This window comes from Callithrix jacchus, chromosome 19 (genome assembly GCF_049354715.1).
Source record: "Callithrix jacchus isolate 240 chromosome 19, calJac240_pri, whole genome shotgun sequence".
Lineage (NCBI taxonomy): Eukaryota > Metazoa > Chordata > Mammalia > Primates > Cebidae > Callithrix > Callithrix jacchus.
Window position 1 is genome coordinate 45074247 of NC_133520.1, and position 21485 is coordinate 45095731.

Sequence of the window (21485 nt, forward strand, 5' to 3'; positions counted from 1 at the left end):
GGAAATGAAAACTCAGATATCACTAGACTGAGTGGTAGTCGATATTCTCATTTTAACTCATGTGCTTTGTTACTGGTTTCTGATTATTTATTAATGCTCAATTTAAAGCTTAGTAGCTGCGAAAGTACTGCTGATTACCTGTGCCTCTCTTAAGACTCTGGAGCCTGAAGTTTGCTGTCTCTGTGGCTGTCTTCCTTCACTATTAGAGCAATAAGTGTTGACGGAGGATAACAAGTCCTAGCAGTTCCTTTTTCACATATGGTGTTTGTTTCTATTAACAAATTATTATATACCCATTTATCTTTTAAAGTGTTTCTGGAGATCTAACCAGTAAGCTCTATCCTAGAGCAAAACACTGAAGAAATGTAACCCGTTAATACAGTGTGGTCCCTTCTCACTAGACTTTGCCACTTGCTATTCTCAACCAAAACACACTCCCAGGTTTTTTCAGTTTACATATGCTATCAATAAGTTTATGTTCGGAAGTAAGTCCGTATATATTATTCAGTGGCTTCTGAATTGCAATGATGCCTCTACACATTTAAACTCTTCCAGTAATTACATGTGAAAGCCTGCTGCTTCTGTCATTCCATACCTCTCTCAATTAAATTAGCTTGACATTAATTAATCACTTTTGTTTTCCCAGCCAGGGCATTTTCTGATCTATGTCCAGGTCTCTTTTAACTCCAGCAAAGCTTCTTTGTAACTCCCTTACCAGCTAGAACGGAAAAGCCTCTCCATATTAGCCCTCATTGCTCAAATGAACAGAAAATCCAAAAAACACAATGTAACGCAAGCTTTATCTCCCGATTGGATGCCCGTGTCCCCGCACCTTTAATGCCCTTCAGACGCCTCCTCATTTCCAGCAAACAGTTGGCAGTGCCACTTTCCTTAGGTAAAATTAAAGTTATGCAGGGCTCTGGCAGATCTGCTTTTAACAACAAACACTTAGAAGAGATCATCTTTAATAATTCCTTCAAAAGAAAATTATACCTTTGAATACAACTACTGGGAGAAAATAAGTGAGTACCACCTGATACTCGAAGCCCTCAGAGAAAGTGAGTTTGCTGGGAGTCATTATGATGAACTGCATGATCCGTAAATGTCACAAGAATTTTCAGATCATGGGCCGTCAGAGTAAACACCTGATCTCACATTTTGCATAGATTCTGGCTGGCAGTAGAGGACCTGAAAAAAAGGCCTATTAAAGAAGTGCCCTCAAGAGTTCAGGAAATATGGCAAGAATTTCTGGCTCCCGGAGCCCCCAGTGCCATTAACTTGGATTCAAAGAGTTATGACAAAACCACACAGAACGTGAAGGAACCTGGACGATACACGTTTGAAGATGCTCAGGTGGGTGCATGGTGGGCCTCACATCACAAACGTGCTTCTGAGAAGTTGATAGTTGGATATATTCATTTTATTTTCATTATAAATGGCAGCTGTTTCTAAGATTTTCAATTTAGGTAACTGTGAAATAACTCTCACTGATCTAGGAAGGAACAAGGACACATTAAACTGAATAGTTTTTTAAAGCCTGGGAATATTTTCTTTTTTTGAGACAGAGTCTCACTCTGTCACCAGGCTGGAGTGCAGTGGCATGATCTCCGCTCACTGCCACCTCCGCCTCCTGGATTCAAGCGATTATCTTGCCTCAGCCTCCTGAGTAGCTGGGATTACAGGCATGGGCCACCATGTCCAGCTAATTTTTGTATTTTTAGTAGGGACCGGGTTTCACCATGTTGACCAGGATGGTCTCGATCTCTGGACCTCGTGATCTGCCCACCTTGGCCTCCCAAAGTGCTGGGATTGCAGGTGTGAGCCACCGCACCCAGCCAAGCCTGGGAATATTTTCTAAGTTTGAATATTTTTATGCGAAGGGGCATAAATGAAATATTTGAAAACTTTTACTTCATTTTCTGCTGTTTGTCCCCCAATAAATGAGCAAACACTATCTAATGATGACCCCATCTAAGTAAAAAAAATTTTTAATATATTTTTTAAAGATTTACCATCTTTAAGGCATCTTCAATATAGAGACTCTAAGACTCTGACATTCCTAATTATTCATTATTATAAATTATTCAAACTGAATTAGTTTAAACTTTTGTCAAACTCAAACCAGTTTTGTCTGTGTTGAAAAAATCAAATAGTAAATTCTGATATTTATTAATTTTTCAAGTTAATTTTTTAGCCTACAGAAAGAAAAAAAAGAAAACTGATTCTAACTTCCTAAGACAAATTTTTAATAATCTTTTCTCAAACTGGATCTTAATTCCCTTTGTAGAACCAACTTAAATTTCTGCTTTCTCTCAAAAAATATTGATACTCAAGAAGAAAAATAAACTTGTAACGAGGGGATAGTGTTTCCTAATAATGTGGTTTTTTAAATATATATTTTATTTTATTTTTGGAAACAGGGTCTCTCTTTGTTACCCAGGCTGGAGTACAGTGGCATGATCGTGGCCCACTATAGCCGAGACTTCCCAGGCTTAAACAATCTTCCCACCTCCGTCTCCCAAGTAGCTGGGACCACAGGCATGCACCACCATGCCTGGCTAATTTTTTTATATGTTTTTTAGAGACAAGGTGGGTCTCCCTATGTTGCCCAGGCTGTTCTCCAACTCCTGGGCTCAAGTAGTCCTCCCACCTTAGCCTCTCAAAGTCCTGGAATTGCAGACATGAGTCACTGTACCCTCTCCCTAATGATGTGTTGAAGTTGATTTTTAAATCAGAACCTGCATACTTTATAATTTCTTAAACTTCTTTTGGAGAAGAATATTAATTCTAAAAAGTACCTTTAAAAGCACACACACATTACTAAAATAAAATATGGAAGATGAAGAATGAGATACACAAATATCCTTTCTTATTTCCACTCTCTATAGAAAATATATTTCTCCTTGGCTTTCATTTAAAAAAATCAGCAACTGTGTAGAAAACTAATATGGATTTTAACAGCTAACTGGATACCCATCACATGTGGTTCAGCCATGGTCTCTGATGTAGAAATAATTATACTCTAGAGAGATACATGACAGAGAGCAGGCCAGAAATTCTGGCCCTACTGCTCACTTCTCTGCTGATTTTTCTTTCTGTCAGTCCAAGATAAAATGTCAAGCATCTTTGTAGAGCCAGCAATGTGTAAAATGTTTGGAATATCCTTCCTGAGATTTAAAAAAGAATTTTTTTTTTTTTTTTGGTTATCAGTGTCATTTAAAAATATTCTTGCCTAATAAGATCCTCTTTTCTTAAAGAAAAAATAATATTGTCTATAGAAAACTTTACCACTTGGCCCTAGATTTTTCAGTTAAGCTCAGATATTTAATTCTAGGGGTGTGTGTGTGTGTGTGTGTGTGCGTGTGTGTGTATGTGTGTTTAAAAGAAATCCTATCTTAAGGTAAATTGCCTGAGTTCTGATTTCAGCTCTGCTCTGTGACCACTTCTCCATGCCTCAAAATTTCTTCATCTTGTAAAGTGGACACAATGGTTACCAATTCCATAGATGCTGTGTAAGGGTTAAATTACCTAATACCGGAAAGCACTTAAAAAGAGTACCTGCCGTATACCCAAGTATATCTGAGCATTTACTATGCACACCCCATGCTTCGCTACACATTTATTATTCCTTGAATCATCACAACAATACTATCTTTTAGATTAGAAAATTAAGGATCAGAGAGATGAAAAAGTTGGCCTAAATGTATCCTATTTGTAAGTGATAGTTCTTGAGCAAGGTAGGATCTGAATCTCAGAATGCTTAACTCCAAAGCCAGCCATTTGCCTACTTTTCAAACAAATTCCCATATAGTTCCAAACTTAAAACATTCTTTGAAGATTCACCCTTGGGCTAGGTCTTGAGACTTCATCCAGAATGTCTTTAAATAGATTTAGAGGAACTTCAGATGATTGCTGTTATGTTTAAGTCCAGAGAACTGGAGTCATTTTTTAAAACATATTTTCTAGGGCCAGGCGCAGTGGCTCACGCCTGTAATCCCAGCACTTTGGGAGGCTGAAGCAGGTGAATCACCTGAAGTCAGGTGTTCGAGACCAGGCAGGCCAACATGGTGAAGCCCCCGTCTCTATTAAAAATACAAAAATTAGCCAGGCATGCTGGCGGGTGCCTGTAATCCCAGCTACTCAGGAAGCTGAAGCAGGAGAATTGCTTGAACCTGGGAGCTGGAGGTTGCAATGAGCCAAGATCATGCCACCACACTCCAGCCTGGCAACAGAACAAGACTCTGTCTCAAAAAAAGAAAAAAATACGTATATTTTCTTCAAGCAACAACAACAACAAAAAATTGGGACATCCAGAATACTCTCCAATAGTTCAAAGCTCTACACCTAACTGATAGTTCACTAGACGGGGAAGATCAAGGCACATGTAAGCTCCCTGAGCTGCAGTAGACAAGAGTAGAATCTCCCTAGATTGGGTCAAGATTGAATTGAATGAGTACCTTTTCCTTTCTTTGACTTCTTTGTCTACCAAAATTCATCATCAAAACAGAATTTTGCAAACTTCTTAGGGGTGAATGATCCAATATTGACCTAAGCCGTCACTGAATAAGTAATAAAAAAGAGCACACAAATTTGGAGATTTAGCAATTAAATGTCACAAAATTTATTTTGGGACTTGTGCTCTGACCCAAAGTGGGTGTGGAAGACAATTTTCCATGCAATTTGTACCAAAGAGATGATTTGATTCATCTGAGCAGTTTGGCATCCTCCCAGTAAATGTAGAGGCCAAAGGCGCCCAGGATGATTACTCAGTCCGACTTCACATTACCCACTTCAGGCCTAGAGTAATTTTAAGAGACAGCAAACTTAGTTATATTCTCTAGTGATCTATATAAGTCAGTAACTTGATTTCAAGTTATTTTACAGCATCCTGTTAACCAAATTCCTTTTTTTTTTAATGACTGGTTGTGATTTTTAGCTCCTAAACCAATTTAAACAATGATCCATGAATGAGATAATGAATTTGAAGATCTAAATGTCCTGTAAATAGAAGGTATTCTAACGAGCATTGTTATTACTGTTACTATTTTTAGCTGCTACTAGATTTGGTCTCTATTATTACTTTTCCCAAGAAATAATAAAGAAGTACCTCCACCATTATTTCTTTTTAGGAGCACATTTACAAACTGATGAAAAGTGATTCATACCCACGTTTTATAAGATCCAGTGCCTATCAGGAGCTTCTACAGGCAAAGAAAAAGGTATTGTTTTTTTGTGAGTTGTTTTCTCTTGAGCTAGTTCTCAGCTATAATTATTTGGAGTAATTACCTCTGCTGAATCCAGAGTGTTGGACTAATGGTAAGTAAACATACTCCAAGACCCTCCCCCAAACCTTTGCATTTTATAAGGGCCGTTTAAGTTGTTTTTGTTTGTTTATTGTTTGTTTAATTTTTGTTTGTTTATTGTATTACTTTCTGTTTGTTTGTTTCTGCAGATGTTCATGCTTTGCAAAATTTATTAGAAGTTGTTTTCATGTTTCATGTTAGTCTTCTGTATGCCTAGTTTCATGGGATCAAAATTGCAATAAAGAAAAGAAAGTAACAATGTCATTAGGTTGAAAACTTGGAGAGGGGTTTCTTTGTTTAGTAAGCTAGAAGGTATTGAACCAGACCTCATAACTGAAAGTAGCCTCACCTTTTTCAATAATAGATGACAAAATATAGGAATGTTTGCTTCTGAATATTTTCATTTGGCATTTATCCTGAATCACTTAATATCCCTGAGATGAATTTTATACACCTCGAATGGTAGCCAAGCAGGTTATAGGAGCATTGTAGAAGGCCTCATTATTAAATAACATTAATAATCAATGTCTCTCTTGTTCATAACTCCTTATGTAATCAATATAACAGGGAAGAGAAAATCTGGACATCAAAATCAACATCATTATTTTTTATCTTAAAATAGTTCATACCTTCTTGAAATTCTGAGTCTAAATTGTAATTTTGTGTAATTCATGATTATCATGTAGGCTAATAGGATTTTTAAAAGTCCATTGCCTTTACAACTGGAAATGGATGCTTTGTAGTAACTCTATCCACTACAGCAGTCACTAGCCATATGAGACTGCTTACATCTTAGTTAATTAAAATTATATAAAGTTCTAGCCAAATTTCAAGTGCTCAATAACCACAGCTAGAGGCTTCTGTATTGGACAGCATAGAATGAAATTTCCATCCTTTTGGAAAGTTCTATTAGACATTAATGCTCTATAGAATTAATTATGTTATCAACAGAAATTTTTTTCTGATAAAAGTTTTGAGGATACTCTGAGGATAAGCTGCCAGACTTTTAAGTATTTAGGCTTTGAAAATGTCACTATAAAGGCTTCACATATCTACTTCATTTCGGCTTAATTTGATTTTGCTTGAATCACTCCATTTCGTTTGTACAAGGAAAGTTTTTGGTGTTAGCACTAATGAAAGCAGAGCCCCATGTCCTTTGAGAAGAAGCCTCCTTCGGCGGCTCTCCTACCTCCGTGGGCCCTCTGATTTAGAACATGGATTTGGTGTTGCATCATTTCATTATCCTGTCTTTTTCTGCTCTATTTTCCTTGCTTTCTCTTTTTGTTTTCAACCTCCCCTTATTTCCCTTCACCCTATCCTACCCCACACACGTTAAGTCTGGAAACTCTATGGATCGCAGAACATCTTTTGAAAAATTTGCACAGAATATGGTAAGTTTTATTTTTTTGAGGAATTATGAATCATTAAGTCCAATGAAATTTTTCCTATTTCCCTATTTCTAGCCCTGATGCCCACCTTGATTTCTTGATAACAGCAAAAGTGTTTCTTTTATTCAAATTCAGAACTTCCTGTTTCCTACTTAACTTTCTGTCCCATCCCTTTCCAGAGTAGAAAAAGATGTTCTGAGAACAAGTATCTGTACAGAACTAAAGTTTGGAAGGAAGTTGATATTACGATATATAAGAGGAAGGAATAATAATTATTCTTTATATTTTTATTTTTATTCCTTATATTCCTTTCTTTATTAAAAATAGTGCATGCATTTCTATGCTCTTTTTCTTAGCCCTTCCTGAGACTTAAAAGATTAAGAACAGTGAGAGTTGTATGCTTTTTACTTCTGCAGAGAAAAAATGATCTACTGAGCAGTTTAAAGTTAAAGATTTTATATGAGTGGTGGTTGGTGACAAGATATGCCCCACCAAAGACCCACCAGCCTGCCTTTCTTATTCCTTATTTTTCAGGAAGGTGCTGAAAACTGTTGCATAAATCATCCGAGAAAACAGTAATTTTCTCTACCAGTGTTTTCTCAGTATCTTGCCATGTGTTTTGATGATATATATTTGTTTGTAAGATTCTTTTTTTTTTTGTATTGTGCCAGTACCTTTGGAACTTTCTGACATTGTGTAAGCTCAAACTAAAGCCTTCAACACATTTATTTTTATAGGGCAGAAACATCCCTATTTTCCCATGCCATAAAAACTGTACACCAACACTGAGGGCCAGCACTAACCTGTTATGAAAAGAGGTAGAAAATCTTGGTTTATACTCAAGTTTGTCTGCATTGTCTGTTGAGCTGTGTGGTTAGCTCCATGCTGCTGTATGTGTGTGTTGTGGCTTTTGCTGTGATGACCAGTTCAGTGGAGTTATGTGTGTGGAAATGTGAGCCAACTGGATTCAACAAAGATACGGCTTTTGTGTTCAGTTTCCTTCAAGGATCCTTGTGGTGGGAATGTTATTCAGTTCTACTTGTGAATTATCATTGCAACGGTACACAGAGTATTTGAAAGAATTTGAAAGAACAGTATATGTTCCTTGAACAGTATCTATTCCTGTGAACATTCAGTGTGATTGCATCAATTAAAGGGACAGAGAATGACAGACTCCAGGAATTAATCACATTGTATACAGAATTTTGGCACTATTGGAACCTCTGTCCTTTAATATAGAATTGTCTGAAGCATGCCTCATAAGCCACCATGGGGTAATAAGGACAATGTCAAAAAATTCTCCAAGATTTTGCTGGAGAAAGTGACTATCAGATATTGTAAGGTACTCTGTGTATTGTTTAAAAAGCATTTCAAATTAATCCTTTTCAAACATAATGCTGACAGAATGTATGGTCTCGAAATTCTAATGGAAATTTCTGTGATATAATTTAAAATAGTGATGCAAGCTGGGGAAGAGGGAAAGGGGAAGTCAAATGGTTGTCTTTCTCCCAACGTCATATCTGACCCACTTGTCAGACTCTTAAAATAGCACCATATGCTCTCACACTGCAAACTTTAAGAAACAACCAATAAGAAATAAAGGGAAGGGAGGACTGCTCATCCACACCTGCAATCAAAATTCCCACAAATGCCACCTCTATTCTAAACCGTGGGCTATGTCTTGGGACCATGTAGAAAGCATAGACTGGCAGCCATGTCCAACCCTTTGAATGCAAGGACTTTTTTGCTTATCTGTGGTGGTGGATATTATAAAAATTATGCACAGACCTTTTTTTAAGATTATCAGCTATCATTAGTGTCAGTATATGTTATGTGTGGTCCAAGACAATTATTCTTGCAGTGTGGCCTAGGAAAGCCCGAAGGTTGGACATCCACGGTAGAGCTTGATTGCAACGGTACCCAGTGGTATAAACAAAATGTTAGGATGTACAAGGGAAAGATAAACAATGTCTATTGGGTGCTAGGGTGATGAGGGAGGGCCCATATGTAATCTGAGAATTCCCGGAAGTAATATTTAACTGGATTTGTAGAATTTCAATAGACCAAGAAGAGCAACCACCTTCTTAAAGAGAGGTTAAAAAAAAATGGAATTATTGAAGGAAAACAAGTACCTTCCATACACACACACACAAACACACACACACACACACACACACACACACACACACACACACGCAAACCAGAATAATAATTTTCAGATTTTCAGACACTGTTGTTTAGTGTGAATCCTTTTCCATCCAGAAAAATAAAACGTGATCTTTGTTATTTAGTACTTTTATTTGGGTGTTATTCTGAATAGATGGAGTAAGGAAATGAGAAAGGGTCTCTGACTTTCACCTTGGTTTAGTGTTCCATATTTTATACCTTAAGGACCAGCAGCTGTATCAAACATCTTAGGTCTTTACATCCTAAATTTTATGAGGCATCTTTATAGGTTCAATAAAATGATTTAACATAAGATAAAGAATGAGTGATTTTTGTCATAATCAGATAGACTTAATGGAGTAAAGACGGAATTTATGTAAAGATTTTAAAGGAATCTTCTACACAGGTTACTCTGGTACATACAGGGAGGCAACGTGGACAGCGGTATCCAAGAAAGAAATAGAAGTTCTTACATTTCCTAAACAAGTATGTAGTCTAGGAAAATAAGGGGGGAGATGAGTCAACAACTCACATTCATTGAGTATCTGCCATGTACCAGGCTCTGCACTGGGCACTGACAGTATTATCTGATTTAATCCATGTGCTGACTCTGTAAGGTAGGTATTATTAGACCCATTGTTTTACCCATTTTATAGGTAAGAAATTTGAAAAGTCAGAGGAGGTGCATAATTTTTTTAGAGTCACATAGTTAGTGAAGCAGCTGGGACTGACTCCAAACGTATTTTGTTCCCTGATGCTATTTCCACGGATCCACCCTGCTCTTTGACATTCTCCCAACTGACAAAAAAATAAATAAATCTTGTCACCTGATGATACCCTCCTCCCCAGTCTGAATCCATTTCCAATTCGTGCCTATTTTAGTAAGTTGATTTACATGTTCCAGACTAGGGTTTTTCTAACCGAGGTTAGAAAAATGGCATTGTTGTTTTTGTTTCACCCCAGAGACAAAAATATTTTGCTAGTCAGCCATTCCAGGGAGCTTTTGTTAGTTACCCAGACTCATAAACACTTACTGGCACTTTAGAGAAAAATTATAATAAACATCTGAGGATTGCATTGCACTTTCACTCTTCCAGAAAATACGGCTTCCTTGTGGTTTGTTTTATTGTTGTTTTGGTCATCGTTCACGTGCACAACAATCCCGGGAGGTAGTCAGGCAGGCGTCCCCTCCTTTTCACAGACAGACAGACAGGGAAATGGTGAGGTGAGCTCGCCTTTGCCGTTTCTCAGCTGTTGAGTGTTACAGCCGGAACTGGAAGCAAGCTTTCTTTTTTTTTACTTTAAATCCTTTACTCTTTATGGATTACTCTCATTCCTTTCAGTAATCCTAAAATGGGTAGGATACAAATAACTCACATTTGTGTAGTGCCCACATTGTGGTTCGCTATCTCAAGAAAGCTCCTTTTCATTTCTTGTTGTTTACTCTATTTCTTTATTTTTTTCTGCTGTCAGAGAAGTCTCTTAAGGTTGGTCTTTCAAGGGTTACTCTGTCCTTTCATACCTTTAAATGTTATTCTTATTAAGTTGACTTTATTCTCTTTCATTAAAGTTCATACGCTTTAAGAATTATGAAAATCATTTTCTTCATCACCATCATCAAATCTGTCACCACTTTTCAACCATTAAAATATCATTGCATCTGCTGGGTGAGGTGGCTTACACCTGTCATCCCAGCTCTTTGGGAGGTCAAGGCCGGTGGATCACCTGAGATCAGGAGTTCTAGACCAGCCTGGCCAACATAGTGAAACCCCATCTCTACTAAAAATACAAAAATTAGGCAGGTGTGGTGGTGCATGCCTGTAATCCCAGCTACTCAGGAGGCTGAGGCAGAATTGCTTGAACCCCGGAAGCAGAGTTTACAGTGAGCCAAGATTACACCATTGCACTCCATCCTGGGCACCAAAATGAAACTCTGTCTCAAAAATAAGAAAAGATGATAACATAAGAAATACCATAACATCTGTCTGCTACACAGACATTAAAGAGGGACAGATAGGAAACAAGGGAAAAACAGGGTAGGATGACTGATTAGCCACACCTTCAATCAAGATTCACAATCAATGCCAACTATGTGACTCAGCTCCTGTCTTTACTTTGTGTGAAGTGGAAATTACATCAGCCTGACTCTGGGCTACAAAAGTAGTAAAGTGAAAATGAATATTAGGCAGTATTAATGTTGAACACCCAGGGATTCACCTAATCTAATCTCTTTTGGGAAATATTTTCACCCTCTCTTAATGAAGACAATTATCCGTAGAGGCTTTAAAAGAATCAGTAGAAAAAAGATGGTGCCTCCTTGCCCATCCCATCCCCTCTGTCCTGGTGTATTGATGCCAGTGCATTCAGCTACTAACTGTGCACTGGTGACTGCAGTGAATGGCAAGAAATGGTGGAGACTCCATGAGAGAAATTTAACAGGAGTGGGTTGGCTCCGAAGTCGGTTGATCTTTAGGATCAAATCCGTTGTGTTGTTGTTGTTGTTGAGACACAATTTCACTCCTGTCACCCAGGCCGCAGTGCAGTGGTTCAATCTTGGCTCACTGCAACCTCCACCTCCCTAGCTCAAGCAATTCTCTGGCCTCAGCATCCTGAGTAGCTGGGACTACAGGCACCTGCCAACACACTCAGCTAGTTTTTTGTGTTTTTAGTTGAGACAAGATTTCATCATGTTGGCCAGGGTTGTCTCGAGCTCCTGACCTCAAGTGATCTGCCCACCTCGGCCTGTCAAAGTACTGGGATTACAGGTGTGAGCCACTGTGCCTGGCCCAAATATGTTTTTAACTGTGTAACTCAATTGTTTAAATGTTGATAGGAGAAAATGTAAATATAAATCCTCTTTTTTGAAATTTAAAACGAAGAGGATACAATACTTAGTGTATTTTTAGAATGTTCTTTTGGTTACATAAAATTAAATGATTTATCTAAGCCCACTATGGAATCACTGGTTAATACAACCTTATTCAGATTATGTAAGTGGTAACATGGTGAAAAGAGGCTGGGCGAAGGAATTTGATGTGTTTCTATTCAGGTTTGAAACCTAGTCCTATGTTTTCTTGCCATGTGAATTTTAAAAAATCATTTAAGGCTGGGCACAGTGGCTCATGCCTGTAATACCAGCACTTTGGGGGGCTGAGGCAGGAGGATGGCTCTAGTCCTAGTGTTCAAGACCAACCTGGAGAACATGGCAAGACCCTGTCTCTACAAAAATAATAATAGTAACAATTTTCAAAAAGCATTTAAACAGCTGAACCTCTGTTTCTTCACCTCTAGACCACTCTCTCTACCCAGACATAGCTACAATTAGCATTTATTAATATGAAAAAATTATATTAATAAATATAAATATTTTAAAATTTAATTTTATTTAAATATTCTTTTGAAACATTCTTTATTCACTTAAAATGCATTGTAAATGTCTTCCAAATAATTGACTATTCTCCTAAAGGATTCTACTTATTAACCACGCAAAATTCCTTTGAATGGATATGCCCTATAATTTGTCTTATCATCTATTAATGGACATTTAGGTTATTGCTTACGTATTTATGCATTGCTTTTATAGGCTATAGTATGATAAAATCCAAGTTATATATTGATTTTCTTTTCATAAAACATTGAACTGCTTAGTTAACTGGAATGTAAATTTACAAGAGAAAAGGTATCTCTCTCTTTTTCTCTGTTTTGTATTTTTCTCTTTTCCTTAATGCAAGAGCATACACTAGAGGGAAAAAATAACGTATTCTGGAAGGTGGGAATCAGATGTTGTATTCCTGATTTCCAAAACCAGAGTGTTACCCATCAACAGACCTGCACTACCAATTAGTCTTTAGTCAGTGAAGAACTGTAGCTACTTTCTAGGAAACTTATATTGTTTAATTTAAGACACTGTTGAAGACTCTAAAGATGGTTTCCAGACCCTGGTCAAGTGATTTTTAACTTGGTTTTTACTAAATGTAAAATCTAGTGTGAAATTTCCCTCCATCCTCTACTAGCCACCAAGACTGTAAGCTGGGAAATACCCTCTGCATGGAGTGTAAACCTGTGAACAATACAGATGCCACATTTGGGAAACACAGCCCCAGCTATGGAGCCAGGGTAGGAGCAGGGTGGTACAGTGTCAAATCCTATTGGGCCGTCCCTCAACTGCCCATTCCTGGTACGTTTGGGCTGGACCTTGGTTCTGTTCAGGATTGAGCCATGTCACTCCGGGCTGAGCACTTTGGACTTTATAATTGGACCTACACGCACATTAATATAAATAGGCTATTTTGGAAAGGGTCCTAGAACACCTAAAAAGACAACGTATAAACTTGCCACTGGATGTGTTCCCCATAAATAATACCAATAAAGAAAACTGACCTGGTGGCATCTGCTGCATTTATATCATTGTTTTTATATACCATTGTACTACTTTCTAAATCATTCATTCATCAACCTGTATTCAGTTTTGACCAAGTGTCGGGTTGTGTGATACTCTTTCATGCTTAAAAAAGACAGCTTGACTGTCCTTACTTTCACTTTCCTTGATATTAGTTTCTACCACAATAAAGTAGAGACAACCTTAGAGTATTCAGAAAGGACATTTTCTAGATTATGTATATACTAATGAAGTTGTAGGCATGGTAAGGGCTCCAAGGAGTGAGTCACACCCTCAATTTACATAAACACCATCATCATGAAGCAGATTATTGGCTTTGCAAAACATTCATCATAGGACACGAGCAGACTGGGAACTTATGAGAAGGAAGTTTTGATTTTATATCTCTGCCTCTGTGAATTTACCTTGAAGAAAGACTTTTTGCATATTCTTATGTGGTTGAGTGCTATGGATTCTGTTGCTCGGGATTACAGATACACTAATATAGGTAAACTCTGCTTAAAAATTCCTACTACAGCCAGGTGTGGTGGCTCACACCTGTAATCCCAGCACTTCGGGAGGCCGAGGAGGGCAGATCACGAGGTCAGGAGCTCGAGACCAGCCTGGCCAATATGGTGAAAACCTGTCTCTACTAAAAATACAAAAAATATTAGGCAGGTGTGGTGGCGGTGCCTGCCTGTAGGAGGCTGAGGAAGAATTGCTTGAACCTGGGAGGCGGAGGTTGCGGTGAGCTGAGATCATGCCATTGCACTCCAGGCTAGGCAACAGAGTGAGATGCCATCTTAAAAAAAAAAATTCCTACTACACCTTCAGTGAAAATAATTGATAAACTGGTCATTGAATTTCCCCACCGTAGATACTACCAGCAAGCACATGAAGTAAGTCTGCTCGAAGCTGAACTATTTTCTCTTCTTTCTTCTGCTGTGGACCTGAAACCATCTCATTTGTCATTCTGTAGCTGGCAGATATGGCTATCCATCTTATTTTGTTGAAACAGGGGGTGGCGATGACTTGCCTGAGAAAATAGTCTTCGTTTCGCTGCAGCGTGATGTAAATCGATCAGTGGGCAGCAGATCAGACCATGTAGCCTAATTTAATTCGGCCAATATATCTTCATTTTTCCCCTGGTAGCATCGTTAGTTCTTAAGTTGCTGCTCCAGTTCTGTGAGCACTGAATTGTAGCATGGGTTTGTGTCATAGAGTGTCCAGTGCAGCCCTGGGGTTCCTAAGGAATGCTGTGGGACTGCTGAGTAGATACTCCCCCAAGTGGGAAATGTCCTCCCTGCAGCTACATATGCCAGGGGCAGAAGATTCTATAGCATTTCCCAAAGTACGTTTCCCACAGTACTCTTCCAGTGAATATGAAGTCTTGGGTTTATGCCAGTAGCTATGAGACCTCAGCCAGAGACCAGCCTGGGGGCTCTGTATGATAAGTTTACAACCCAAGGGCACCCATGTATTCAAGCACTACTAGATTCTTTTATCCAACAACAACAAAAAAGAAAACAGTTACTGGGAACCTACTGTTTTCCAGGCTCTTTTTTCGCAGAATAGATAGCTAAGACAAAGCCCCTGCTCATAGGAAGCTTACACTTTGCAAGGGGACAGATATGAACACAAATTACTACTCTGGGGATACTGCTAACATGTGTGCCTACACTGGTTCATTCTGCTCATGCAAGTTAACTGTTCAGTGAACACATCTGGCTTTCCACTAAATTCCTTAAGGTAAATGCTGATAGTTTTTCTTAAAGCAGCGCAGAGTAGGCAGGGAGAGGAACAGGCCTAAGCAAGCGGCCTGTCTACTACATAGTGGGGCAGCTGGCACTGCAGGAGAGAGAGACAGAGCAAAGGTGGCATCAGAAAGAGGATCTGAAGATGGCAAATTCAGGCAAGGACTACTGTGGAGGTTTCCAGATAGAGAAGCAGAGCACAGAAGAAGGTAATCAAGGACATGGCCTGTGCTCTGGATTTACACATGGGCCATCTTCATCTATGCCTTAGTGAGGACGAGCTAGGAGGATCTGAAGATATGTTTGCAGCATCCGCAGCTACTGTCGTAATCTGCACATCAGATGATAACCAAAAAACCTTGGGTGGTAAAATCGAAGAAATGAAGGAAGACGAAGACTTAGACCGTTTTTGAACCAAGTTTGCCAGAAGACTTGACAACAGGAAAACATCACACAGCCTCACTTTGAAATGATGTTACACGCCCATTAGCTCAGTATGTTGCTTTATCGCTTTGATTTTATTTGAAGCTATTTGAATTTGAATTATGATTCTAAAATGATCTGAATCTCATATTAGGGTTCAAAATTGTAGCTCAGTAAGGCAAGGAGATATAGGACTTATCTCTTACATGTAATGTAATCTTAGCATTTCAACATTTGGCAAAGTACCTTGCAGGTGGCCAACTCTCAATCTCAATTATGTCATTGAGTTAAACGGCATTGAATAGAATGAAAAAGAGTGCAGCAGAATTTCATCAATATTCTAAAGGGTAATATTTGCACATTATTTTTATACATTTGTTTTAAATATCTAGGGAAAAAATGAATGGAAATTAAGTTGATAAAGTTTGGGTTTATTAAGATGTCCAAATTTAATTTCCATCAAAAGTAGAGCCATATATTAATTATTCCTAGTCGTGAGGTCACTTACTAGCAGCCTTTGTCATCACCAAGATGACTTTCTCCTTTTCTCTTGCTTATTCTAAAGATGCATGTAGCATCATATGTGTTCATTAGCATTCTTTTATGAAACATCTTTCAGAAAAGAAAGCCATTCATACTGATGACAAGCTGTGGGTGTAATTTTTACTTTTTCATAATTTGTCCTAATACCCAGAAAGCAATAACACTAAAACAGACCATTCAAAATCGCTATACATTAGATGTCTTTCTCTAAATTGCATGCATCTATAAGCATATTACGTGTATATCTGCAGACACCCCGCTGCATTTTTCATTTGCTTTTGGCTGATACTATACACAAGCCCAGATTGGGCAAAATCTCATGCCCTCTTCACTGTGCACCATGTTTTAATGGCTGTTGTCATTGTTTTTGCTGATGGCCAGTATCTAAGAAAAACAGGAGCATACATTGGACAATCCTAAATACACCACTTATACCTGTAATTTCAGCCATCAGAACCCATTACTAAAATAGGCTGTTATTGGAAATTTAAAGCATATTCTCTAGCATGTTCTATTATTTCTGGGGGAAAAAAGTTCATTCATCAGTTTTTTGCCTCTTCAGGTCATGCATATTTTATGTTGGTATTAAAGATGTTTTTCATCTATTTCATCAGCCAAAAAAAATTACTCAGTGCACATGGGCTCAGTTACTATAAAGGAGAATAACAAGCTTCTATTACCAACACTGTCACCTAAAATAGACATGTTCCTATCTAACAAGAATATATTCCTAACATGAGATAGAAAAGATTATTGTGGCTGGGTACGGTGGCTCATGCCTGCAATCCCAGAACTTTGGGAGGCTGAGGTAGGTTGATCACAAGGTCAGGAGTTCAAGACCAGCCTGGCCAACATGGTGAAACCCCATCTCTACTAAAAATACAAAAAAAAAAAAAAAATTAGCCGGGCGTAGTGGCGGGTGCCTGTAATCCCAGCTACTCTAGAGGCTGAGGCAGGAGAATTGCTTGAACCTGGGAGGCAGAGGTTACACTGAGCTGAGATTGTGCCATTATACTCCAGCCTGGGCAACAGTTTGAGATTCCATCTCAAAAAAAAAAAAAAAAGATTATTGTGAGAGCTTTCTCTTTTCTGACGGTAAAATGTAAATCTTAGAAATAAGGCTTGGAGTTGTAAGGAAACAGAGCGCTTAGACAAAGGATTTTTTAGTAGAGCAAATTTACTTCTGTGCAGGAGGGTGCTTCTTGTATGACTGGTTGCTATGAAAGCACTTTGAACAAAGAGAGTGGAAGTTTTTATTTTCAATGTAACTTTTGCCTTTGTTTTCTCTTTATTGGTCGGGTTGGACTATACAATCTATGCTTGATTGGCTAGACATTCAAACTTTTTTAGATAAGGTGGATGTGAGGAGGAAGGGGTTGTCTGCAGTGAACTAGAGAGCTAGTTTTTTTAAAAAAATAAGGAAAGGAAATACTATGTAGTCATAAAAAGAATGAGTTTATGTCCTTTGCAGGGACATGGATGAAGCTGGAAACCATCATTCTCGGCAAACTGACACAAGAACAGAAAACCAAACACCTCATGTTCTCACTCATAAGTCAGTGTTGAACAATGAGAATACATGGACACAGGGAGGGGAACATCACACATCGGGGCCTGTCAGGAGATGGGGGGGCTGGGGGAGGGGGGCTTGGGAAGGGGTAGCATTAGGAGAATTACCTAATGTAGATGATGGGGTGATAGATGCAGCAAACCACCATGGCATGTGTATACCTATGTAACAAACCAGCATGTTCTGCACATGTACCCCAGAACTTAAAGTATAATAAATAACTGTAAAAAAACAAAAAGGAGAGGAATGCGAGCCGGTGTGAATAACAGCACTGTGCTGCAGTGTGCTTGGGCATGCAGGAAAGTTAGAAAGAAGAAAAGGAGAAGAAAGTAGGTGGGAATGGGAATTAAGGAATAAAAGCTTGAGCTGTTTGAAGAGAAACTTTCTTCAAGGTACTTTCAGGAGCTATTGGGAATGATAACGTTTTTGGAATTTCGGAATTGAAAAGGAACTTAGAGGTCGCTGTTTCTCTAGGTCCAGTCCCCAGTCCATTGCAAGAAACTTTTCTGTAGGCTCAGTGACAAATGGGTATACAGCATTTTCCAGCTCCTAAGTATCTGAGATGTGGTACCCTTAGATAGTAGACCATTCCGTCTCTTAGAAATCCCTTCCATAATCCACTTTTCTGTAACTTTCAACTATTAATCCTAGTTCTGTTTCCTGAAGCCACCACAGAGTAGTGCAAGCCCTTCCTATAGGTGACAACTGGTGAACTTCTTGAAGGCATGATTTATTTCACCTCCCCCAAGTTTTATTTTTCCTTCCCTTAGTTAAAATCTCTACATTGGCTAGGCACAGTAGCTCATGCCTGTAATCCCAGCACTTTGGGAGGCCAAGGCACGGGGTGGGGGATCACTTAAGGCCAGGAGTTCAAGACTAGTCTGGCCAATGTGATAGGCCTGTTCTCTATAAAAAACAAATTTATAAATTAAAAAAAGAAAAGAAAACTCTACTTCATTATTTTTCATTTTCATTTCCTTTTTTTTTTTTTTCCAACGGAGTCTCACTCTGTCACCTAGGCTGGAGGGCAGCAGTACGATCTCGGCTAACTGCAACCTCCACCTCCTAGACTCAAGTGATTCTCCTGCTTCAGCCTCCCATAGAATTACAGGCATGCACCACTACACCCGGCTAATTTTTGTGTTTTTAATAGAGAGGAGGTTTCACCATGTTGGCAAGGCTAGTCTCAAACTCCTGACCTCAAGTGATCCACCTGCCTCAGCCTCCCAAAGTGCTGAGATTACAGGTGTGAGCCACCAAGTCTGGCCTCCTTCATTATTTTTCTAAATGTGGTTCAACTATCCACACCTCAAAATCACCAGGGGCTTGGCAAATGCAGATTCTGTAACCTCATCTCTGATTACGTTAGAATTATTCTTTTTCTCTGCTCTGCATTGGTTATAAGCATCCCAAAACCATACAGGTTAAAATTCATCATGCAAATAGAAGCATTCCCAGCTGACCTCTCCTTTCTAAATATCCATGGTTCTCACTCGAGGAGCATCAGAATCACCTGGATCCTCATTATAACACAGAATGCTGGACTCCATGTTTCAGAAAGTCTACTTAAATCATTTTCTGATGGAATTCAATTCAAGAATTTCATTTTTAACCAATTCTCAGTGACACTGACCCTCCTGATTTTAAGACCACACTTTGAAAACCACTGCCCTGGACATACCAATGTTCCCCGCCTTCTCCATGGTGAATGCCAAGAGCACAGGAATGTCACAGCTGAGAGGCTGCCCTCCAATTATGTCCTCATGTGTCCGCAACCACCCATTGAATTATATGGTGTAAGAGTCCACTGTGCTTGTTCCCATAGCTGTTTATAATTAAATGTATTGCATATTGCATTTAAGTGCTTTATTAAAATAAAGCTGTTGAAATTTGAGTATAAAAAGAAAAAGATAGTTCTGTGAAAACTAGCCTGAACACAAAAAGACTTGATAAAGTAAAGATGTCTTAAGTGTGGCTAGCAAATTAACTCTTAGCGACACATTGCGAAAGTGAGCTTCGCATGTTTCCTCATTTAATAACTTCCTGTTCTTTCATCATCCTGATTGCTCACTTCGTACATGTCCTCCAGGTCATCACTAGGCCTCCTAATCATCACCGAACATAATATTCGAGATGTGGCCCAGCCAGCACAAAGTGGGAATATCACCTCCTTGGCTTTGTATACTATCACTTTTAAAATCTAACCTGAAAATTGCATCAACTTTCTTCCCACTGTAGCCCCTAACCAGAGCAGTATATAATGTCATTTGGGACTTAAAATAAAATATTTTTTTTTAATTGGATTGTTTTTTCTCATGTGCTAAGATCACATCTCCATAATTTTGTCATTTGCTGCTAGGTTTCTTTGTTCGTTGTTTACTTAGTCACTTTAGTGTACATTGGTTCTTTACCCTTCTTTCTTTCTTTTTCTTTTTTTTTTTTTTTTTTTTTTGAGACAGTCTCACTCTGTTGCCAGGTGCCAGGCTGAAGTACAGCGGCACAATCTCGGCTCACTGCAACCTCCGCCTCCCAGGTTCAAGTAATTCTCCTGCCTCAGCCTCCTGAATAGCTGAGACCACAGGTGCACGCCACCACACCCAGCTAATTTTTGTATTTTTAGTAGAGATGGGGTTTCACCATGTTGGCCAGGATGGTCTCAATCTTGTGACCTTGTGATCTACCCGCCTCAGCCTCCCAAAGTGCTGGGAATACAGGCATGAGCCACCATGCCCATCCCTTTACCCTTCTTTCTACTAAATTTGTCTTGTGAATTACAGCTTATTTTTATAACTTTACATAATTTTCAAAGTATTTCTTTGTTACCCAGTCTTTTAACCAAGGTTATCGTATGTAGATCGTACATTCATTTTATCAGCATTTCATCAGTTGAATCATCCAAATTACTGATTAAAATGCCATAAGGAACAGGAGGAAGACAGAATTCCACTGCCCTAAAAGCACACCTTGAAGGTTATTCTTGTTTAGGTATGAAGCACATCTTTCTCTTTTTCAGTCACAGAGATACTGCAAATACTGCTGCATGCCTTACTTAGCCAAAGAGCTTTTGTTTAAAGCAAGTTCCTCTCCTCAAATCTGATAACTCCTTTTCAAAATAAATAAATGAGCATCTCTATGACAGACAAAAATTTAACCTAGGGTCTACAGGGAGTTCCTTGCAAACATATAATTCTGTAAGAGCAACACTCCATTAGAACAATGAGGGAAGGACTTAGGCAGTTTTAACAAAAGAAATACAAATAGTAAATCCATATATGAGAAGACAGAAAACAAAACCTACTGTTATTAATAGCCAAGTGCAATTAAGAAAGCAGCAAATTCACTTTTTCCTCCAAATAGATTTTTTGTTAATATATACATCTAGCATTAGAAAGGGTGATCTAGCTTTAGAAAATAGGTGATCTCGTATATTGTTCATAAAAGTATGAATTATTACCACTTTTCTGGAATAGAATTTGACAGAATCTGCCAAAAGGCTCAAAAATCTCTCACTTTGAATCAGTAATTCAACTTCTAGTAATTTAATCCTTCGAAAGTCCAAATGTTCTCACATATAAAAAATATTTGTTGCATCATATAATTGTCAAATATAGAACACAATCTGAAAGTGCAGTAATTGTGAATTTCTTAAATCTATCAAGACATAGCTACTGTTGGAAACTTATACAAATATTAAAAATTAAATTTTAAAGCAGTGGCTTTTGTTTTTTAATGATACCCATATTTGACACATTTTAAAAATATATATTAATAGTGTTCCTTACAGAATAGGGCTAACCCATGAGCAGTGTGCCCAGACTGGCTGCATTTGACTAACACATTATATGTATGTGTTTGTGTGTATTTGTATATGTCTGTGTACGTATATATGGTTACTGTATAAACTGTATTTGTGTGTGTTTTTATATGCATAGAACTGAAATAGCCTAACAAACAATACAT

The 21485-nt window shown here is 38.3% G+C and overlaps 1 protein-coding gene across 20 annotated transcripts in view; it reads left to right on the top strand.

Annotated features, from left to right (window-relative positions):
• The window catches only part of RGS7 (regulator of G protein signaling 7), a 548216-nt gene that overhangs the window by 517585 nt on the left and 9146 nt on the right, over nt 1–21485 (top strand). For 14 of the 20 annotated variants that reach the window (XM_078357252.1, XM_078357254.1, XM_078357256.1 and 11 more), the window contains 3 exons: nt 1167–1353; nt 5130–5219; nt 7429–7509. In XM_078357252.1, the coding sequence (XP_078213378.1) occupies nt 1167–1353; nt 5130–5219; nt 7429–7503 (352 nt within the window). In that variant the 3' untranslated portion in view covers nt 7504–7509. The remainder of the gene's footprint in view (nt 1–1166; nt 1354–5129; nt 5220–7428; nt 7510–21485) is intronic. The other 6 variants (XM_078357255.1, XM_008985750.4, XM_002760875.7 and 3 more) reach the window with 1 other exon arrangement.